The 16924-nt window shown below is 33.4% G+C and overlaps 1 protein-coding gene across 4 annotated transcripts in view; it reads right to left on the bottom strand.

The window, feature by feature from the left end:
• Positions 1-16924, bottom strand: part of LOC144251563 (secernin-3-like) — a 34049-nt gene that overhangs the window by 11873 nt on the left and 5252 nt on the right. For 2 of the 4 annotated variants that reach the window (XM_077794412.1, XM_077794409.1), the window contains exons 4-5: positions 16310-16509; positions 10454-10666 (exon numbers count right to left, since the gene is read on the bottom strand). In XM_077794412.1, the coding sequence (XP_077650538.1) occupies positions 10454-10666; positions 16310-16509 (413 nt within the window). The remainder of the gene's footprint in view (positions 1-10453; positions 10667-16309; positions 16510-16924) is intronic. The other 2 variants (XM_077794411.1, XM_077794410.1) reach the window with 2 other exon arrangements.

Here is a 16924-nt window from a genome sequence, read left to right as displayed (position 1 = left end):
GGATTAGATTGTAAGAGTTGAAACCTAATTAGTGGATTAAGCCACTTGATGGATTAATAATTTGAATGGACTAGTTGGGCAGTAACTATAGGCAGGTGGGAATGACTGGAGGAATTAGGTCTCTAGAGGTGTACCTTTGTATTTGTCCCTGATCCCTCTCTGTCTGCTTTCTGGACATCATGAGTTGAGTAGTTTTCCTCCATCAGCCCTTCCACCATGATGTTATGCCTCACCAAGAGCTCAGAGCAATGGAATCAGCTGAGACCTCTGAAACTGTGAGCCAAAATAAACTTCCTCCTCAAAGTTGTACTTGTCAAGTATCTTGGTCACAGCAATTAAAAAGCTGACTAACACAGCAGTCCTACAAAAATAGTTTGTTTTTCTTCTGACCTATCATTAATTTTCTTCTGCAAAATTTATCACTCCAAATTCCTCCTAAATCAAATTCAAACTCCTGAAAATTAAAACTTACTATTAAGCTCAACTGAAATGACCTTTTCCTCTCCATCTATAAGCATTACTAATCTTTTGTTTATTTGTTGTAGCCCCATCATTAGATTATACATTCCCTATAGAAAAGGATGATATTTCCCTCTATTTAGTTCTCATTTATTTAAAAAAAAAACATTTTGGGGCATCTGTTAAGTGCCAGGCACTGTCATAGAAACTAGAGGTGTATATCTATATAGAGATATAAATATGAAGAGATATATCTCTTCATGAATATGATCCAATTTCAACTAAAGTAACAACAGTTAACAAGTCATTGACAATCTCTCCTAAAAAGTTTCAGAATAGGCTTAAAAGTTTTCCTTTGAATATAAGAAATTCTCATTATCAAAAGAAAACTGACACAAGAAAAGACTACTACTCAAAGTAACACATTTAAAATGAGAATCAAAACTTCATGGTAAATAATGGAGTAAAAAGGATTGATTGAACTTTTAATGTAAAATAAAAATATTACAGAAATAAATTTATATAAATATAAACTTACAAAAAACAATTTAGTTTTAAATTTTAACATGCTAATTCTTAGAACAAAGAATGAAGTATAATTTTTCCAACAAAATTTTATGAGAATACTTTATGACTACTGCAGGATGATCATAAAGACAATTTTCACAAAAATATTTGAGGATTACATCAAGTTTCTTAACCCATCATTTCCCAGCATCCAATAATGGGTTGTCACTCTCTTAATCCTTTAATACTGAAGTCACTGTCTTTGAAAGCACTTGATCATATTACCATCCTTAGTTTTCTCTTCAATTAATAGGTCTAACTCTACCCATGTGTTATTTGTCATTGACTTTGTATGAGACTTTTCTTGGGATAAACTGAAAAAATATTATAAAATTCATTGGCAAAAATGAACATTCAAGAATTTCCAGAAATAAAAAAAATTAAATCAACTAAAAATAAAATAAAATATATGATTATTAAAAAAATTGCCAGGATAATTCTGAAAAAGCAGAGTAATAAGGAGGTGTTTTTCATGTCACATAAAAAAACAGTATTATAAATACTCTCATATTGTTCTCTAGCTCATAAAACAGGTTTTGGGGGGCTGGCGATATTAGCTCTGTAACTCAGAGGAAGAGTACTTGCCTAGCATGAATGAAGCCCTGGGTTCAATATATAGCACTGAAGAGAGAAAGAAAGAAAAAGAGAAACTGGGTACCATGGGGCACACCTATAATCCCGCTACTTGGAACACAGGATTGCAAGTTAGAGGCCAGTCTGGGTTAACTCAGCAAAACCTGTCTCAAAATTAAAAGAGGGGTGGGGTATAGTCAGCCTAGCATACTTGAAAAATGTTCAATTCCCAGGACTGCAAAAAAAAAAAGTCATGTTCTGACTGTTTCAGGTATTCATTCATGTTTTTAAACAGGGAGATTTCCACTACTCCAGTTATTATAGTTATTCCTGGAAGAAGGTAAGTTTAATTCCAAGTACTCCAACACAGGTAGCAGTATTCTTTTAACCACTCCATTATTATGCCTCCAATTTATTAAATACATCAGTTTTTTCTTACCCAGAAATAGTACCAGGTTATTTTTTTTTAAAGAGAGAGTGAGAGAGAGGAGAGAGAGAGAGAGAGAGAGAGAGAGAGAGAGAGAGAGAGAGAGAGAATTTTTAATATTTATTTTTTAGTTCTCGGAGGACACAACATCTTTGTTGTTATGTGGTGCTGAGGATCGAACCCGGGCCGCACGCATGCCAGGCAAGCGCACTACCGCTTGAGCCACATCCCCAGCCCAGTACCAGGTTCTTAATAACAACAATGAACATGGTATATCCATATTGTAACAAGTACAGTTTGTTTGTTTTTTAAGTAATAAAACATAGTGTCTGCCATCAGGTATTTCAGATAACTTATGTGGAAATATTTAATTGTTTCCTTAAAATCAGTTTTTGGTTTTGTTTTTGATTGTACCCAGGGGTGCTTAATCACTGAATCACATCCACAGCCCTTTTTATTTTTTATTTTAAGACAGGGTTTTGCTACATTGCTGAAGCTGGCTTTGAACTTCCTATCCTCCTGCCTTAGTCTCCCAAACTGCTAAGATTACAGGCGAGCATCACCATGCCCAGCTAAACATAGTTCTAAAGACTTAAATAACTTTCACTTAACATGGTTAATTGACCACAAGTTTTTGTTTGTTTGTTTGTTTTCCTCTCTCCCCAAACTCTACAGTTTTGGGGCTGGAGATATAGCTCAGTGGTAGAGCACACGCTTAGTATGCACAATGCCGTGGATTCAATCCCCAGCACCAAATAATAAACACAACATTTTACAATACTTACCAGAAAGAAATTTTAAAATGAAGTAACTCACAAAGATAAATAGAATAGGGAAAGCAAGAATCTCCCCACACCATTCCCCTAACATGGGGATTAAAAGAAAAAGCTTCACTGGGAGCAGTGGTGCATGCCTATAATCCCAATGGAAGGCTGAGACAGGAAGATTGCAAGTTCAAACCCAGAGTTTAGCAATTTAGCAAGGCCCTAAGTAACTCAGCAAGACCCTGTCTCTAATAAAATACAAAAAGGTTTGGAGATGTGACTCAGTGGTTGAGTGCCCCTGGGTTCAATTCCGGGAGGGAAAATGGAGGGAAGGAAAGAAAGAAAAGAAAAAGCTCATAGCAAGTCTATACCCAAAATATGATTTTTGTGATACTTCAAAAGAAAATTAACTTTCATATACAATAATGTAATGTTCTGTCATCAGTTAATCATGCAACTTACCAACAATTTTATGGTAATGAAAATAGATTTACACAAGTCCATATTCTATCTGGTTTCTTCACAGTATAACCATGACTTCAAATTCAAACAAGAAAAATAACTTACTGAATTTATAGGTAACTTGTTATAGGAGTCATAATTTTCTGTTAATTTTGAAAAACACAGGAAGAAAAAAGGGTGTTACCCAAAAAAGCACCTTTAATGTTAAAACTCGGCAATAAAACAAAAGCCTACCACCCATACTGATCTACTACTATCAGATACATAGCTCCAATACCTAGTGAGATTTAAAAATGATTCAAGTCTAAATTCCTATAAATGCAAGTTTTAATAAAAAACAGTGGCAGAACATAACACTGTGATAATACAAGTATTACAAAAATGTTTTCTGTATTCAAAACCTACAATTCTCAAAATGAAAGGAGGATTTACATGATCACTTGAGTAGGGTAGCTATAAGTAATCCACTAGCAAGCATTGAATAAGTACTGAGACTGCAGTGGCAGGGTTCAGTAAAATAAATGCAAAACACAGGGTGCAATTTCATTGCAATTTAAACTAGTTATTTAAAATACATGAGTGAATATAGATACAATTTGGATATACATGCAGCACAGTTAATAGCCATCAGGTAGGGATGGTTAGAAAGGAGAAAGGTAGGCTCTTCTATCTAGAAAAATTAGCCATAATGTACTAGTGGACAATTTTCTATGAAAGAATTGGAAATACATTTATTCTTTTGGCAAAGCACAGAAAGCTAGATGAACTATACTTCACACTTGAAAAAAATAAGCTTCATGTCAGATGCATATATTAATATATTCATGTATAACTATCAAATCTACAATTCAGTATTTTGTAGTTAAATATAACAAGTATTATGATGCACTGGGGAATTAATGTTTTATTATTTCTATTTGGTTTTCTTCCTTTTGTCCAATTACTCTAAACCTTACATTCTTGACATTTTCCTTTCCATCTTAATTATGCATTGTTGCTCTTCATTTTTAAAAATTATCTGCTAATTTTATTTCCTTGACTTTATGTTTACTGCCTGAAAAATATACACAACAGTGATCTTTGCTAAACTACCTAGAAGTTACAATTTAATTCAATTCAACCCAATAATGATTCTTAATTAATCATTTCAACACTTATTAAGCACACACAACATAGTAGTACAAGACATTGAGCTAAGTATTAAGAGAAAAATAAAGGTAAATTTAAAAAGCCCTTTTTTCAGTTTCATAGAGAATATAAATGAAGAGCACAAATACATATAGTTTTCTCATTTGTAAAATGAAGATAATATCTACTTCATATGGCTGTTTAAAAAGAAAATGTAAGTGAATAACTTAATACAGTACCTAGCCCTGGATAAGTTTGCAATAAATGAGAGTAGATACTGCTACAACTTTTTTTAAATCTACTTTTATAATAAGTCTAAAATTGAAATATTTAGTATAACATTCTGTATCATTTTTTATATACCTATCCCTATGGAAAAATAGTTTAAATATACTTATAAAATGATAAATTAGCTGGGCATGGTTGTACACACCTGTAATCCCAGTGGCTCAGAAGGCTGAGGCAGGAGGATCAAAAGTTTAAAGCTATACTCAGCAACTTAGCGAGGCCCTAAACATCTCAGGAAGATCCTATCTCTAAATAAAATACAAAAAAGGGCTGGGGATGTGGCTCAGTGGTTCAGCACCCCTGTGTTCAATCCCAGTACTAAAAATAAATTAATTAATACATAAAATAAAATGATAAACTAACATTAAGAAACTTTGTAGAAAATATTTCAAATTTTGACATTGTTTTAGAAATTAAAATATAAGATATTAAATACTTTGAAAAATAACTAATGTGAAATTAATTTGTTTAATGAATACTTGAAAAAAGCAAATATCAATCACTGACTGATCCATCTGAGTAGTTGGTATCTGATTGATTTATAGAACCATTTTATTCTTTAAGTGAAGGAGGATAGAGCAGTCACATGTTTTTTTAGTAAAATGACTCTTTTAGCTATTATCTGCTACTCAGTAATCTAAATAAAATTTATTCTGCCAGAATTATTTGGTAGCAAAGGGGAAAAGTACATTAAAAGTTATTTTTTTAGGAGTTAATAGTGACCCAATATAAAAAATGGGAAAAAGATACACTAATAAGTGGACAATTTATAAGAAAATTATAAATTTTCAATAAATATCAGAATGTCTAATCTTACTAATAAAATAATATATATTGAGATAATAATATGCCACTTTTACCTACAAAATTTATAAGGGCTAGTCAGGTGCAGTGGCACACACCTATAATCCCAGTGTTTCAGGAGGCAGAGGCAGAAGGATTATGTGTTCAAGATTAGCTTCGGCAGACTAACCCACAAAATTACAATTATCTTATATTAGACAAAGGTACCAAAAACATGCACTGGAGAAAAAATAGCCTCTTCAACAGATGGTGCTGGGAAAACTGGAAATCCATATGCAACAAAAAGAAATTAAAACCTTATTTCTCACCACTCAAAAAACTCAACTCAAAATGGATCAAGGACTTAGGAATAAAACCAGAGACCCTGCATCTAATAGAAGAAAAAGTAGGCCCTAATTTCCATTATGTGGGATTGAGCCCCAACTTCCTTAATAAGACTCCTGTGGCACAAGAATTAAAATCAAGAATCAATAAATGGGATGGAATCAAACTAAAAAGTTTCTTCTCAGCAAAAGAAATAATCTGTGAGGTGAATAGAGAGCCTACATCTTGGGGGCAAATCTTTACCGCTCACACATCAGATAGAGCACTAATCTCTAGGGTATATAAAGAACTTAAAAAGCTAAGCACCAAAAAAACACAAATAACCCAATCAATAAATGGGCCAAGGACCTGAACAGACACTTCTCAGAAGATGATATAAGTCAATCAACAAATATATGAAAAAATGTTCATCATCACTAGCAATTAGAGAAGTGCAAATCAAAACCACTCTAAGATTTCATCTCACTCCAGTCAGAATGGCAGCTAGTATGCATACAAACAACAAGTGTTGGCGAGGATGTGGAGGAAAAGGTACATACATTGCTGGTGGGATTGCAAATTGGTGCAGCCAATATAGAAAGCAGTTTGGAGATTTCTTGGAAAATTTGGACTGGAGCCATCATTTGACCCAGCTATCCACTCTCCTGGGTCTATACCCAAAGGACTTAAAACAGCTTACTATAGGGACACAATCACATCAGTGTTTATAGCAGCACGATTCACAATAGCTAAACTGTGGAACCAACCTAGATGCCCTTCAGTAGATGAATGTATTAAAAGAAATGTGGCATATACACAATTGATTATTACTCAGGAATAAAAGAGAAAAAATCATGGGATTTGCAGGTGAATGGATGGACTTAGAGAAGATAATGCTAAGTGAAGTTAATCAATCCCCCAAAAAACAATCCTGAATGTCTTCTTTGATATAAGGAGGCTGATTTATAGTGGGATAGGGAGAGGGAGCATGAGAGGCAGGGATGAACTCTAGATAGGGCAGAGTTGTTGGAGGGGAAGAGGGGGACATGGGGTTATAAATGATAGTGGAATGTGATGATCATTATTATCCAAAGTAAATGTATGAAGACACGAATTGATGTGAATATACTTTGTATACAACCAGAGATATGAAAAATTATGCTCTATGTGTGTGGTAAGAATTGTAATGCATCCCACAGTCATATATAAATAAAAATTTAAAAAATAAAAAGAACTATTTAAAAATGAATAAAAATAAGATCAGCCTCAGCAATTTAGCAAGGCCGTAAACAACTCAGCAAGACTCTTGTCTCTAAATAAAACATAAAAAAGGGCTGGAGATGTGGCTCAGTGGTTAAGTGCCCCTGGGTTCAATCCTGGGTACCCCCCACAAAATTATAAAGGTTAAAAAATAAGTATTTAGAAAATAGGCACTCAACTATTCAAATATTGCTGGTGTTAATTTAAATTGATGTATCTATTCTGGTGGCCACTGTGGCAGTGTGTTTCAAAAACTTTAAAATATATATACATCTTGACTGCACATTCTTCTTCTAAAAACTCATTCTACTAAAATAACCATGGATATGAATATAAGTAGGCTATGAACACTTTATATGATTTTCAGTAATGAAAAACTAAAAATTACCTAAGTAACAGTTATTTGTTAGCTAAAGTATGATTCATACAATCATTCTTTATTATGTAATGATCAAAATACTACTACATAAAAATTGAGGCAATATCAAAATAATAAATATGTATCTATTTAAAGGAAAGTTCTGCAGATACTAAAATAGAATGATCTGTATTATATACTACTAACTTTGGAAAGTTATATGTACAAAAGTATAAATGGCATGCTACCATTTCAGTAAAATACATATACATATTTGTCTCATTAAACCTGTTTCATCTCTGGGAGAATATATAAAGAACTGCCTATGGGGGAAAAACTAAGTATTTGGGGACAGACTACAAATGTACCTTTAAATTTTCAATCATGTGAATATATTTATTTTTAAAAGTAAAATAATATCATGGAATAATAAAAGACATGTGAAGGAGTTCTACTTTGAACTTCACTATGTAAGCTCGTATCAGACCAACCCTCCCTAATATAAACTTGGAATAAAAATGCAATGAACAATTAACCTGAGGGCTCTTTACAACTAACAAAGGCAAGAAAATTTGGAGGTGATGTGGATGAGAGGATGATGCATAGGGTGAGTTTCCCAATTTTTTTATGACTGCAACTTATAGGAAGTCCACAGTCAGTGCTGTGCTGGCTGCAACAGATAACCTTGGTATTTCTGACCTCAAGAACCAGAGGTCAACCACAAGCACTGGAAAGTGAAGGGCAAATCCCATAATGCAGAGAGTCAGGCAGAAGAAATTCTAAATTCTCTGTTCAAAACAATAACAAAAAAAGAACACATCTGCCCAAATAACCCAAATATTCATCTGATCCCTAAATAATCATGTGGGGCAGAATGCAAGAAATGGACTGAAAGTTGAGCCAATGATAGTTTGCAGATTGAGTATAATCAATTAAGATAAGTATCTGCTAAAACAAGTTATCCATTTCTTATTAGGTAATTTTGGTGTTCTGTGGATTTTAGGGAATTGGTTCATTTCCTCTGAGTTAATGAATTTAGGAGCATAGATTTATTTGTAGTATTCCTTTGTTAGTTTCCTAAAGTTTGTGGAGCCTATAATGAACTCTTATTTCTGACACTAGTCATTTATATCTTCTTCCTCCCCAGAATTAGACTTAAACCAGCCCCAAAGGAAAGACTACTATAGAGCGATCCTAATAAATCTTAAAAATAGGCCTAAAGGAATGAAATTACTAAAATTCCAATAGTGTTTCAAAGAATACAAAATTGCAGCATTCATCAAATAAAATCATAATGCCCACCATCCAATCAAAATTACTAGATCCTTGAAAATGCAACTCCCCCTCCCGCAAAAAAGATGAAAATTTGGTCACCGGAAGACAGACTCAAAAATTATGGAGATGATATTGTTAGCAGACAAGAATGCTAAAATTTCTATTACATTGCTATATGACGAATATGCTCAAGGATTTAAAGAAAAACACAAAGGTAATGAGTAGACAAATGAAAGATAAAGAACCAAATGAAATTTGTAGAGATGAAATACAATATTGAAAATGAAAACATCACTAGATGAGATTTAACAGCAGATCAGATAATACACAGGAAAAGTCAGAATACTTGAGGACATTACAGGAGAAGCTATTATAGTATAGATAGAAACTTCATTCTTTCATCAGAATCCCATGTAATTTAAATGTTTTCAGTGCAGTTACATGTAGATTTATTATAGTACATTTTCCATTAGATAGGTAATTTGAGTAAAATCTGAATATGTATTGTATCAAATATTCACATAGTAGAGTTAGAAATACACATATGCTGAGGTCTTGTATGGTTTACTAATTCCAAACCAACATTTGTTTCTCAGCCCCACACAGGTAGCCCACAAAATAAATGTGGTTGAGAGTTCAATCTCTCATAAGAGACTGTATTGACTTATAGCCTGAGAAAGCAGGAAGCGCAACTCTAGGCTAGGAATCTAGGCAAGAAGTACAGTAGTATTTTTTAGATTTGTACCTTGGGAAAGAGCCTAGCTCCTATTTTCCAAACAAGTCTTTGACCTAGCCATCTATGCTTTCATGGATGTTAAAACTCTAGCCTGTAAGGCTTAGCTCCAATGCAGAATCCCCCTGCCCTTTGACCCAGAGATGAGGAGGACTGTCTGGGGGTGGAAATATTCCAAATCTTGCTCATATTATAGGTTTTCTCTTCATTTTTAGAACCTGGTGATTTCCTATTCTTGTATTTGAACTTAGTTATATATGCTTTTAATGACTATTTTAATCAATATTTCTGAAGTTTTGAAGTGGGAAGGAGGGAATTCTTGTATCTGCTCAGTTTGTCTTCTCAACCAGAACTTCTAGATATAATTTACAGTAATAAAATAACCAATAAGAGTACTATCAAGGGGCTGTAGCTGTAGCTCAGTGGTAAGCACTTGCCTTGTATATGTGAGGCACTAGGTTTGATCCTCAGCACCATGTAAAAATAAATAAACATACTGTATGTTTATCTACAACTAAATAAATATTTTTTAAAAGAGTACTATCAAAAGATAAATACAAGAAGTAGCAGCAAGAGTCAAAGAAGCATGTTTCCATGTTTCAAAAAATTCTGAGAGCCAGGTAGGGTGGTGCACGCATGTAATGCCAGCAGCTCAGGAGGCTGAGGCAGGAGGATCACAAATTCAAAGCCAGGCTCATCGACTTAGCAAAGAACTGGGAATGTAGCTCAGTGGTTAAGCAGCCCTGAGTTCAACCCTGGTACCAAAAAAAAAAAAATCTGAGAAGTAACCACAATTTTGTTTGAAGAATATTAACAGAATTTTTTTTAAAGTTTCTAAGAAATGAAAATCTGAACTTTCACATAGAATCATTACCTTCCCACAATTATAAATTTTACACATCTCAAAAAATAGCTTACATCATCATACTGTTTTCAGTTTTAATGACTATATTTTTATTAAATATAATTCCTAAAAACAGATTTATCACTCCTACATTATATCCACAAAAATGTAATTTGTTATTTTGACATTATTAAAATGCTAAAATTACCTTTGTGTTTATTCAGAAGCTTGTAGCCCTCACAGTATCTGCCTGATGAAGTCATCATCTTGGCTGTGTCAAGATAAGAATATGTTGCAGCAAAATCAAATTCCTTTTTACCATCCCACCATCCTTTCTGCTTAGCATAGTTTCTCATGTCTGGGTGTTCTTGGTCAATCTTGGTTGTTATAGAAAGCTGATTAGAAATATTACGAACTCCTTCTATTTTCAAAGAAAAGGGAAATGAAAACGAAAAGTTATGTTTAACATTAATGTTCCATCTATACATTATAAATTCTTAATCACTATTTAAATGTAAACATAGACTTCTAAATTTTGTACTATGTTCATCTATTGCATATTCTAAGAGACAATTTTTAGAATTAAACTTTTTATGTTCAGATAATTGTAGATGCATATGCAGTTATAAGAAATAATCCAGGGAGAAACTGTGTTCCCTTTACTCCATATCCCCCAACAAAAACATTTTGAAAAACTAGAGTATAAAGTCACAATCATAATACTGGTAATGATACAGTCAAGAAAAAGAATGCTTGTACTACCACAAGAATCCTTTATGTTGCCCCCTCTTAGAGCCATACCCACTGTCTCCCACCCGTAGCATACATGAACTCCAGGCAACCACTAGTTTGTTCTCTTATTTCTCTAAATATTAATTCTAAAAATCCTAGCTTTTTTTTTTACTCAACATAATTCTCTTTTTTTAATATTTATTTTTTAGTTTTCGGCGGACACAACATCTTTGTTTGTATGTGGTGCTGGGAATCGAACCCAGGCCACACGCATGCCAGGCGGGCGCGCTACCACCTGAGCCACATCCCCAGCCCCTCAACATAATTCTCTAAAGATTCATCCAGCTTACTGTAGGTATCAACAGTTCGTTCCTTTTTATTGCTGAGTAATACTCAAGGATGTGGATTTACTATAGTTTCTAACACTATTTTTTTTAAATCATAAATACATTGCTTGCAAAGATATTGTGGCACAAGTCACAAATAAAATTTTCCACTAAAATACAAAAGAGGAAAAAATAATAAAAAGTCTGTTCACAATAAATTATATAGCTGATGATAAATGAAAATTGACCCAACCACTCAGGAGAATCACAAGTTTGAGGACAGCCTAGACAACTTAGGAAGACCCTGTCTCAAAATTTTTTACAAAGGGCTGAGAATGTAGCCCAGGGGTAAAGTGTCCCTGGGTTTAATCCCCGTACCACAAAAATAAATGTTAATTAATTAAAATTGATAATGTTTTGAAACTGATTTAAAAGACAGCTGCAAAGTAAAAATCAACTAAGTAATTATTCTACTGAAGTAATACTTGGGATAGTCTCACTATAAAATCAAGACTTAAGTCAAAATAGAATCAAGGATAGTGATGAAGTTTCCATCTAAGAGATGATTCCCTATAATCCAACAATTCAGTTTTTTTAAATCAACATATATTTTAATTGACACATAATAATTGTACATATTTATGTGGTACAGTGTAGCATTTCATTACATGTATAATAATGTCTAATAATCAGACCAAGGCAAATGGGTGTATATTATATCAGACATTTATCATTTCTTTGTGTTAGGAACATTCAAAGACAACAATTTAGTTCTTGGGCTCATTTAGAAATAGAAAAACTGGTGACAAAACGTACAACTGGATAATGATACCCAGTGAAGGTGCTTATTTTGCATGACCTAATGAGACTTTTTCACAGAATGTTGAACTGTGTTGAACAGAATTCGTTTGTCTTTTCATGTAGCATATTTGATAAAATTAAAAGTGCTTAATGATATAATAGGGTCAATTAACACAATCAGAAAATAGTCTAAGTTAAACTTTATATATTAAAAAAGATAAAATACATAAAATAAAACATAAAACAATATATATAAAGCAAAATATATAACAAAATGTCCAACAAAACAACTGGCAATGATCTGTTTTGAAAATAATATCCAAATCCTCCAAAGCTCAAGTCTTCCTTTATGAAGCCTTTCTGAACTCCCCCAGCTTACAATGACCTTTCCTTTCTTTAATATTCACAGCATCTATGTGTATCATTCATACAACAATTAACATTTTTACATGTATATATTATCTCCTTAGTAAAACTAGGAGATCCTCCTGGATCTCAAACATAATCACATGATTATGTTTGAACACAGGTTGTGCTCTAGTGAAAGAACACTGAACTGAAATCAGGAAGATCTCAATTCCAAGTTTTGCATATACCAGTCTCTTACATCTCTGGATTTCCTCACTTGAAACAAATAAAAGGAATATATGATCAAAACAAAACCATGGGAAAGAAAAAGCAAAGCATTCTAAAGCAAACAACTTGTGTTGTTCTACCCAATGACATAAAATTTTGTTTTACTATTATATCATCGTACCCTTTCTTTTTTTACTGATAACATTAAAATTAAGCATAATAGTGGGATTTATTATTACATATTAATACATGCACATAATTTAGTCAATTTCATTCACCAGTACCTTCTTTTCCCTCTCCTCTATCCTCCTCCTTGTCCCTTTCTTCTACTCCACTGGTCTCCTTTCTATTTTTATGACAACCTTGCCCCTGCCTTTTATTTTCTTTAGCATCCACATACGAAAGAGAATATGACCATTGAGTTTCTGAGTCTGGCTTACTTCATTTAACATAATGTTCTCAAGTTCCATCCATTTTCCTTTAAATTACACAGTTTCATTCATATTTATGTCTGAATAAAACTCCATTGTCCAAAGTACATGTATGAAGGCACAAATTGGTGTCAACATACTTTATATACAACCAGAGATATGAAAATTGTGCTGTATATGTGTAATAAGAATTGTATCCGGGGCCGGGGATGTGGCTCAAGCGGTAGCGCGCTCGCCTGGCATGCGTGCGGCCCGGGTTCGATCCTCAGCATCACATACCAACAAAGATATTGTGTCCGCTGAGAACTAAAGAATAAATGTTGAAAGTTCTCTCTCTCTCTCTCTCTTTCTCTCCTCTCTCACTCTCTCTTTAAAAAAAAAAGAATTGTATTGCATTCCGCTGTCATTTATTTTTTTAAAAATCAATTTTAAAAAGCTCCATTGTATATATATGCCACATTTTCTTTATTCACTTATCCATTGATAGACAATGTTAAGGTCTGTAAACAAGTCAAAATAACACCTGGTATTTTGCCAGGGGAATGTTAGAGTTCGTAAACAAGTCTGGATGGTGCCTGGCAAAATGCCAGAGGGAGTGGTTTGAAAAGTAACAAAAGCGAGCCATTAAGTGTGGAGATTCCTTATTGGTTGACTGATGTATCTACTTTATACTAATTAAGATAAGCTGTGCAAAATGTATAAATAGCTCTGTTGTCCTACAATAAACGCTCCTACTCCTGCTGTATCAATCTACAGAAGTTATTCGTCACCCCCCACCCCCCCACCCCCGGCTATTTTGCTGCAGCCGGACTGCAGCAGATCTGGCATTTTGCCAGGCAGGCACCATCCAGACTTGTTTACGAACTCTAACATTCCCCTGGCAAAATACCAGGTGTTATTTTGACTTGTTTACAGACCTTAACATTAGACACTTACAGACAGACATTGGTTCTATACCTTGGCTATTGGGAATTGCATTGCTATAAACATGGGTATGTATGTATAGCTATGCTGACTTTAATTCTTTTGAATAAATATTGAGGAATATCATAGCTGCATCATATGATCTTTCCATTCCTAGTCTTTTGAGGAACCTCCATACTGATTTCCATACTGGTTATACAAAGTCATAATCCCATCAAGATCCCATAAGTATTCTTTTTCTCCTTCATTCTTGCCAGCATTTATTATTAGTTGTATTTCTTGATTACTGCCATTCTAATTGGAATAAGATGAACTCTTAGGGTAATTTTGATTTGCATTTCCCTGATTGCTAAAGATGTTGAAATTTTTTTCATATATTTGTTGACCATTTGTATTTCTTCTTTTGAGAAGTGTTTAATTTTTTTCCCCATTTATTGACTGGGTTATTTTATAGATTTTTAAAGTTCTTTATATATTATGGATATTAATCCTCTGTTGAAAAACTAGCTAGCAAAGACTTCTCCCAGTTTGTATACTCTCTTCATGCTCTTTTTTTACTTTGCTGTACAGAAGCTTTTCAATTTGATGCAAACCCATTTATTAATTTTTGGTACTATTTCCTGAAGTTTAGGAGTCTTGTTGAAGAAGTTGTTGCTTGTCTGTACCTATATGTTGAAGTGCTGACCCACTTTAAAGTTGCCACGTTTCTGGTCTGATTCCTAGGTCTTTCATCCATTTTGAGTTGACTTTTGTGCAGGGTGAGAGGGAGCTCAACCTCAAATTCAGGGTGAGTTTCATTATTCTACATCTGGATATTCAGTTTTTCCACACATTTGTTTAAAAGGCTATCTTTTCTCCAAAGTATATTTTGGGCACCTTTGTAAGGATCAGATGAATGTATCTGTGTGGGTCTGTCTCTGTGTCTTCTATTGCATTGCTCTATGTGTGTTTTTATGCCAGTTCTGTTCTGTTTTTCTTACTAGCTTTGTAGTGTAATTTAAAATTGGGTATTGTGATGCCATCAGCATTTTTTTATTTTCTTTGAGTTGCTTGTGATATTCTGGATTTTATATTCTTCCATATGAATTTTTGGACTGTTTTTTCTAGTTCTGTGAATAATATTATTGGTATTTTGATGGACATTGCATTGAATCTGTAGATCACTTTTTGTACTACGGCTATTCTGTCTCTCCATGAACATGGGAGATCTGTCCATTTTCTAGTGTCTTCTTCAATTTCTTTCTTCAGTGTTCTATAATTTTCATTATAAAGGTCTTTCACCTCTTTGATTAGATTTATTCTTTCTTTCTTTCTTTAGGTTATTATGCATGGGATTGTTTTCCTAATTTCTTTTTCAACGGATTGATTATTGGTGAATAGGAAAGTTACTGATTCTTGAATATTGATTTTGTATCTTGATACTTTGTTGAGTTTGTTTATTAGTTCTAGAAGTCTGGGGGAACTTTTTAGATCTTATAAGTATGGGATAATATCACCTGCAAACAGTGATAATTTGACTTTTCCCTTTACTCTTTGTATCCCTTTTATTTTATTTCCTTCTCACATAATTGCTAAAATTTCAGAAAATGTATTGAAATATATATACTCGTGAGAGTGGACATTCTTGTTTCACTATATCCTTTCTAACCACCAACCCAAAGACATCCATCTCCAGCTCCATTCCCCTTTTCTCACCTCCATACTTAAGCATGAAAGAATTTTGGTGTTCAGCTCAAAGTTAAAAGAGGACAAGATAGCAAGGGGTTATTAAAAGAAAAAAAGCACTATAAAATAGCCAAAAACTGATGCACATAAAATATACACACATTATATGAAACTCATATAGCCAGAGATAATGCTACCTTTTAACCTTTTCAAGAATGCACTTCATAGTACATGTTCTTTCCAATTTTTAACTTTTCCCCTACAGGTTACCCTTTATTTTGCTGGAATATAAATCTTCAAAGACAATGAAATGCAATATCTGCAGTTAAGGGTATATTTTATTAATAGTAAATTAAATCACACAAAAAAGTTGTCCATCTAGATTAATTACCACAAGAGCAAGTTATTAAAGCAAAGTCATTCCTTATGTTCTTCGTCTTCTGCATGTGCCCATTTGCCCTACTGCTTTCCCCTATAGGCCGAAGCAGTAAGACCTGCCACAAGAAACTGAGCAGATGTGCCACCATATTCTTGGATTTTCCCCCCTTTCAGAATTGTGAGCCAAAATAGATTTGTTCCCTTATAAATAAAAAAAAAAGTTTTCCATACCTTTTACTTTTTCTGCTGCCCAATGCTTCCCTGCAGTCTCCAGAATCCAGGCTTCATTCCTATCAGCTATCAGGAAACTGTTGTGATAACTAAATTCCATCCTGCCCTCTGTACAGTTTCCACCCTGGCCATATTTCTCTAACAAATCAACAATGACCTTGAGGGCTTTTTCAGCTGTGTCAGCTCTTTCAAGGCCAAGTCTAAAATAAAAATATTAAAATAAACTTTGTTTAATTTTCTGAAATATTTTCATGCTCATATGACTTTGTGTTTACATTCAAAGCAAAAATTCTTTCAAGTTAACAAATAATATGAAATCTAATTTTTAAACTTTTTGACTTGGTAATTTATCGGCAAGTTGCTTTATATCTGAAATTCAGATATCTCATTTGTAAAATTATGATAGTAATACATATTCCATAAGGTTATTGTGTAAATTACACAATTATATTAGGTACTTCCAATGAATCATGATTTCCCTCTCCTTCCCTTCTCCCAATTAGTGATCTTTGATAGCCATGAAATTGCATGCTGAAACTCTAAAACATTTTTATCTTTGATACTATGAAGTATCAAAGTCCAAAAAAAGAAAAATTGAAAAATAAAATAGGTAAG

This window comes from Urocitellus parryii, unplaced genomic scaffold (assembly GCF_045843805.1).
Source record: "Urocitellus parryii isolate mUroPar1 unplaced genomic scaffold, mUroPar1.hap1 Scaffold_1072, whole genome shotgun sequence".
Taxonomy (NCBI): domain Eukaryota; kingdom Metazoa; phylum Chordata; class Mammalia; order Rodentia; family Sciuridae; genus Urocitellus; species Urocitellus parryii.
This window is presented reverse-complemented; position numbering and strand designations above follow the sequence as displayed.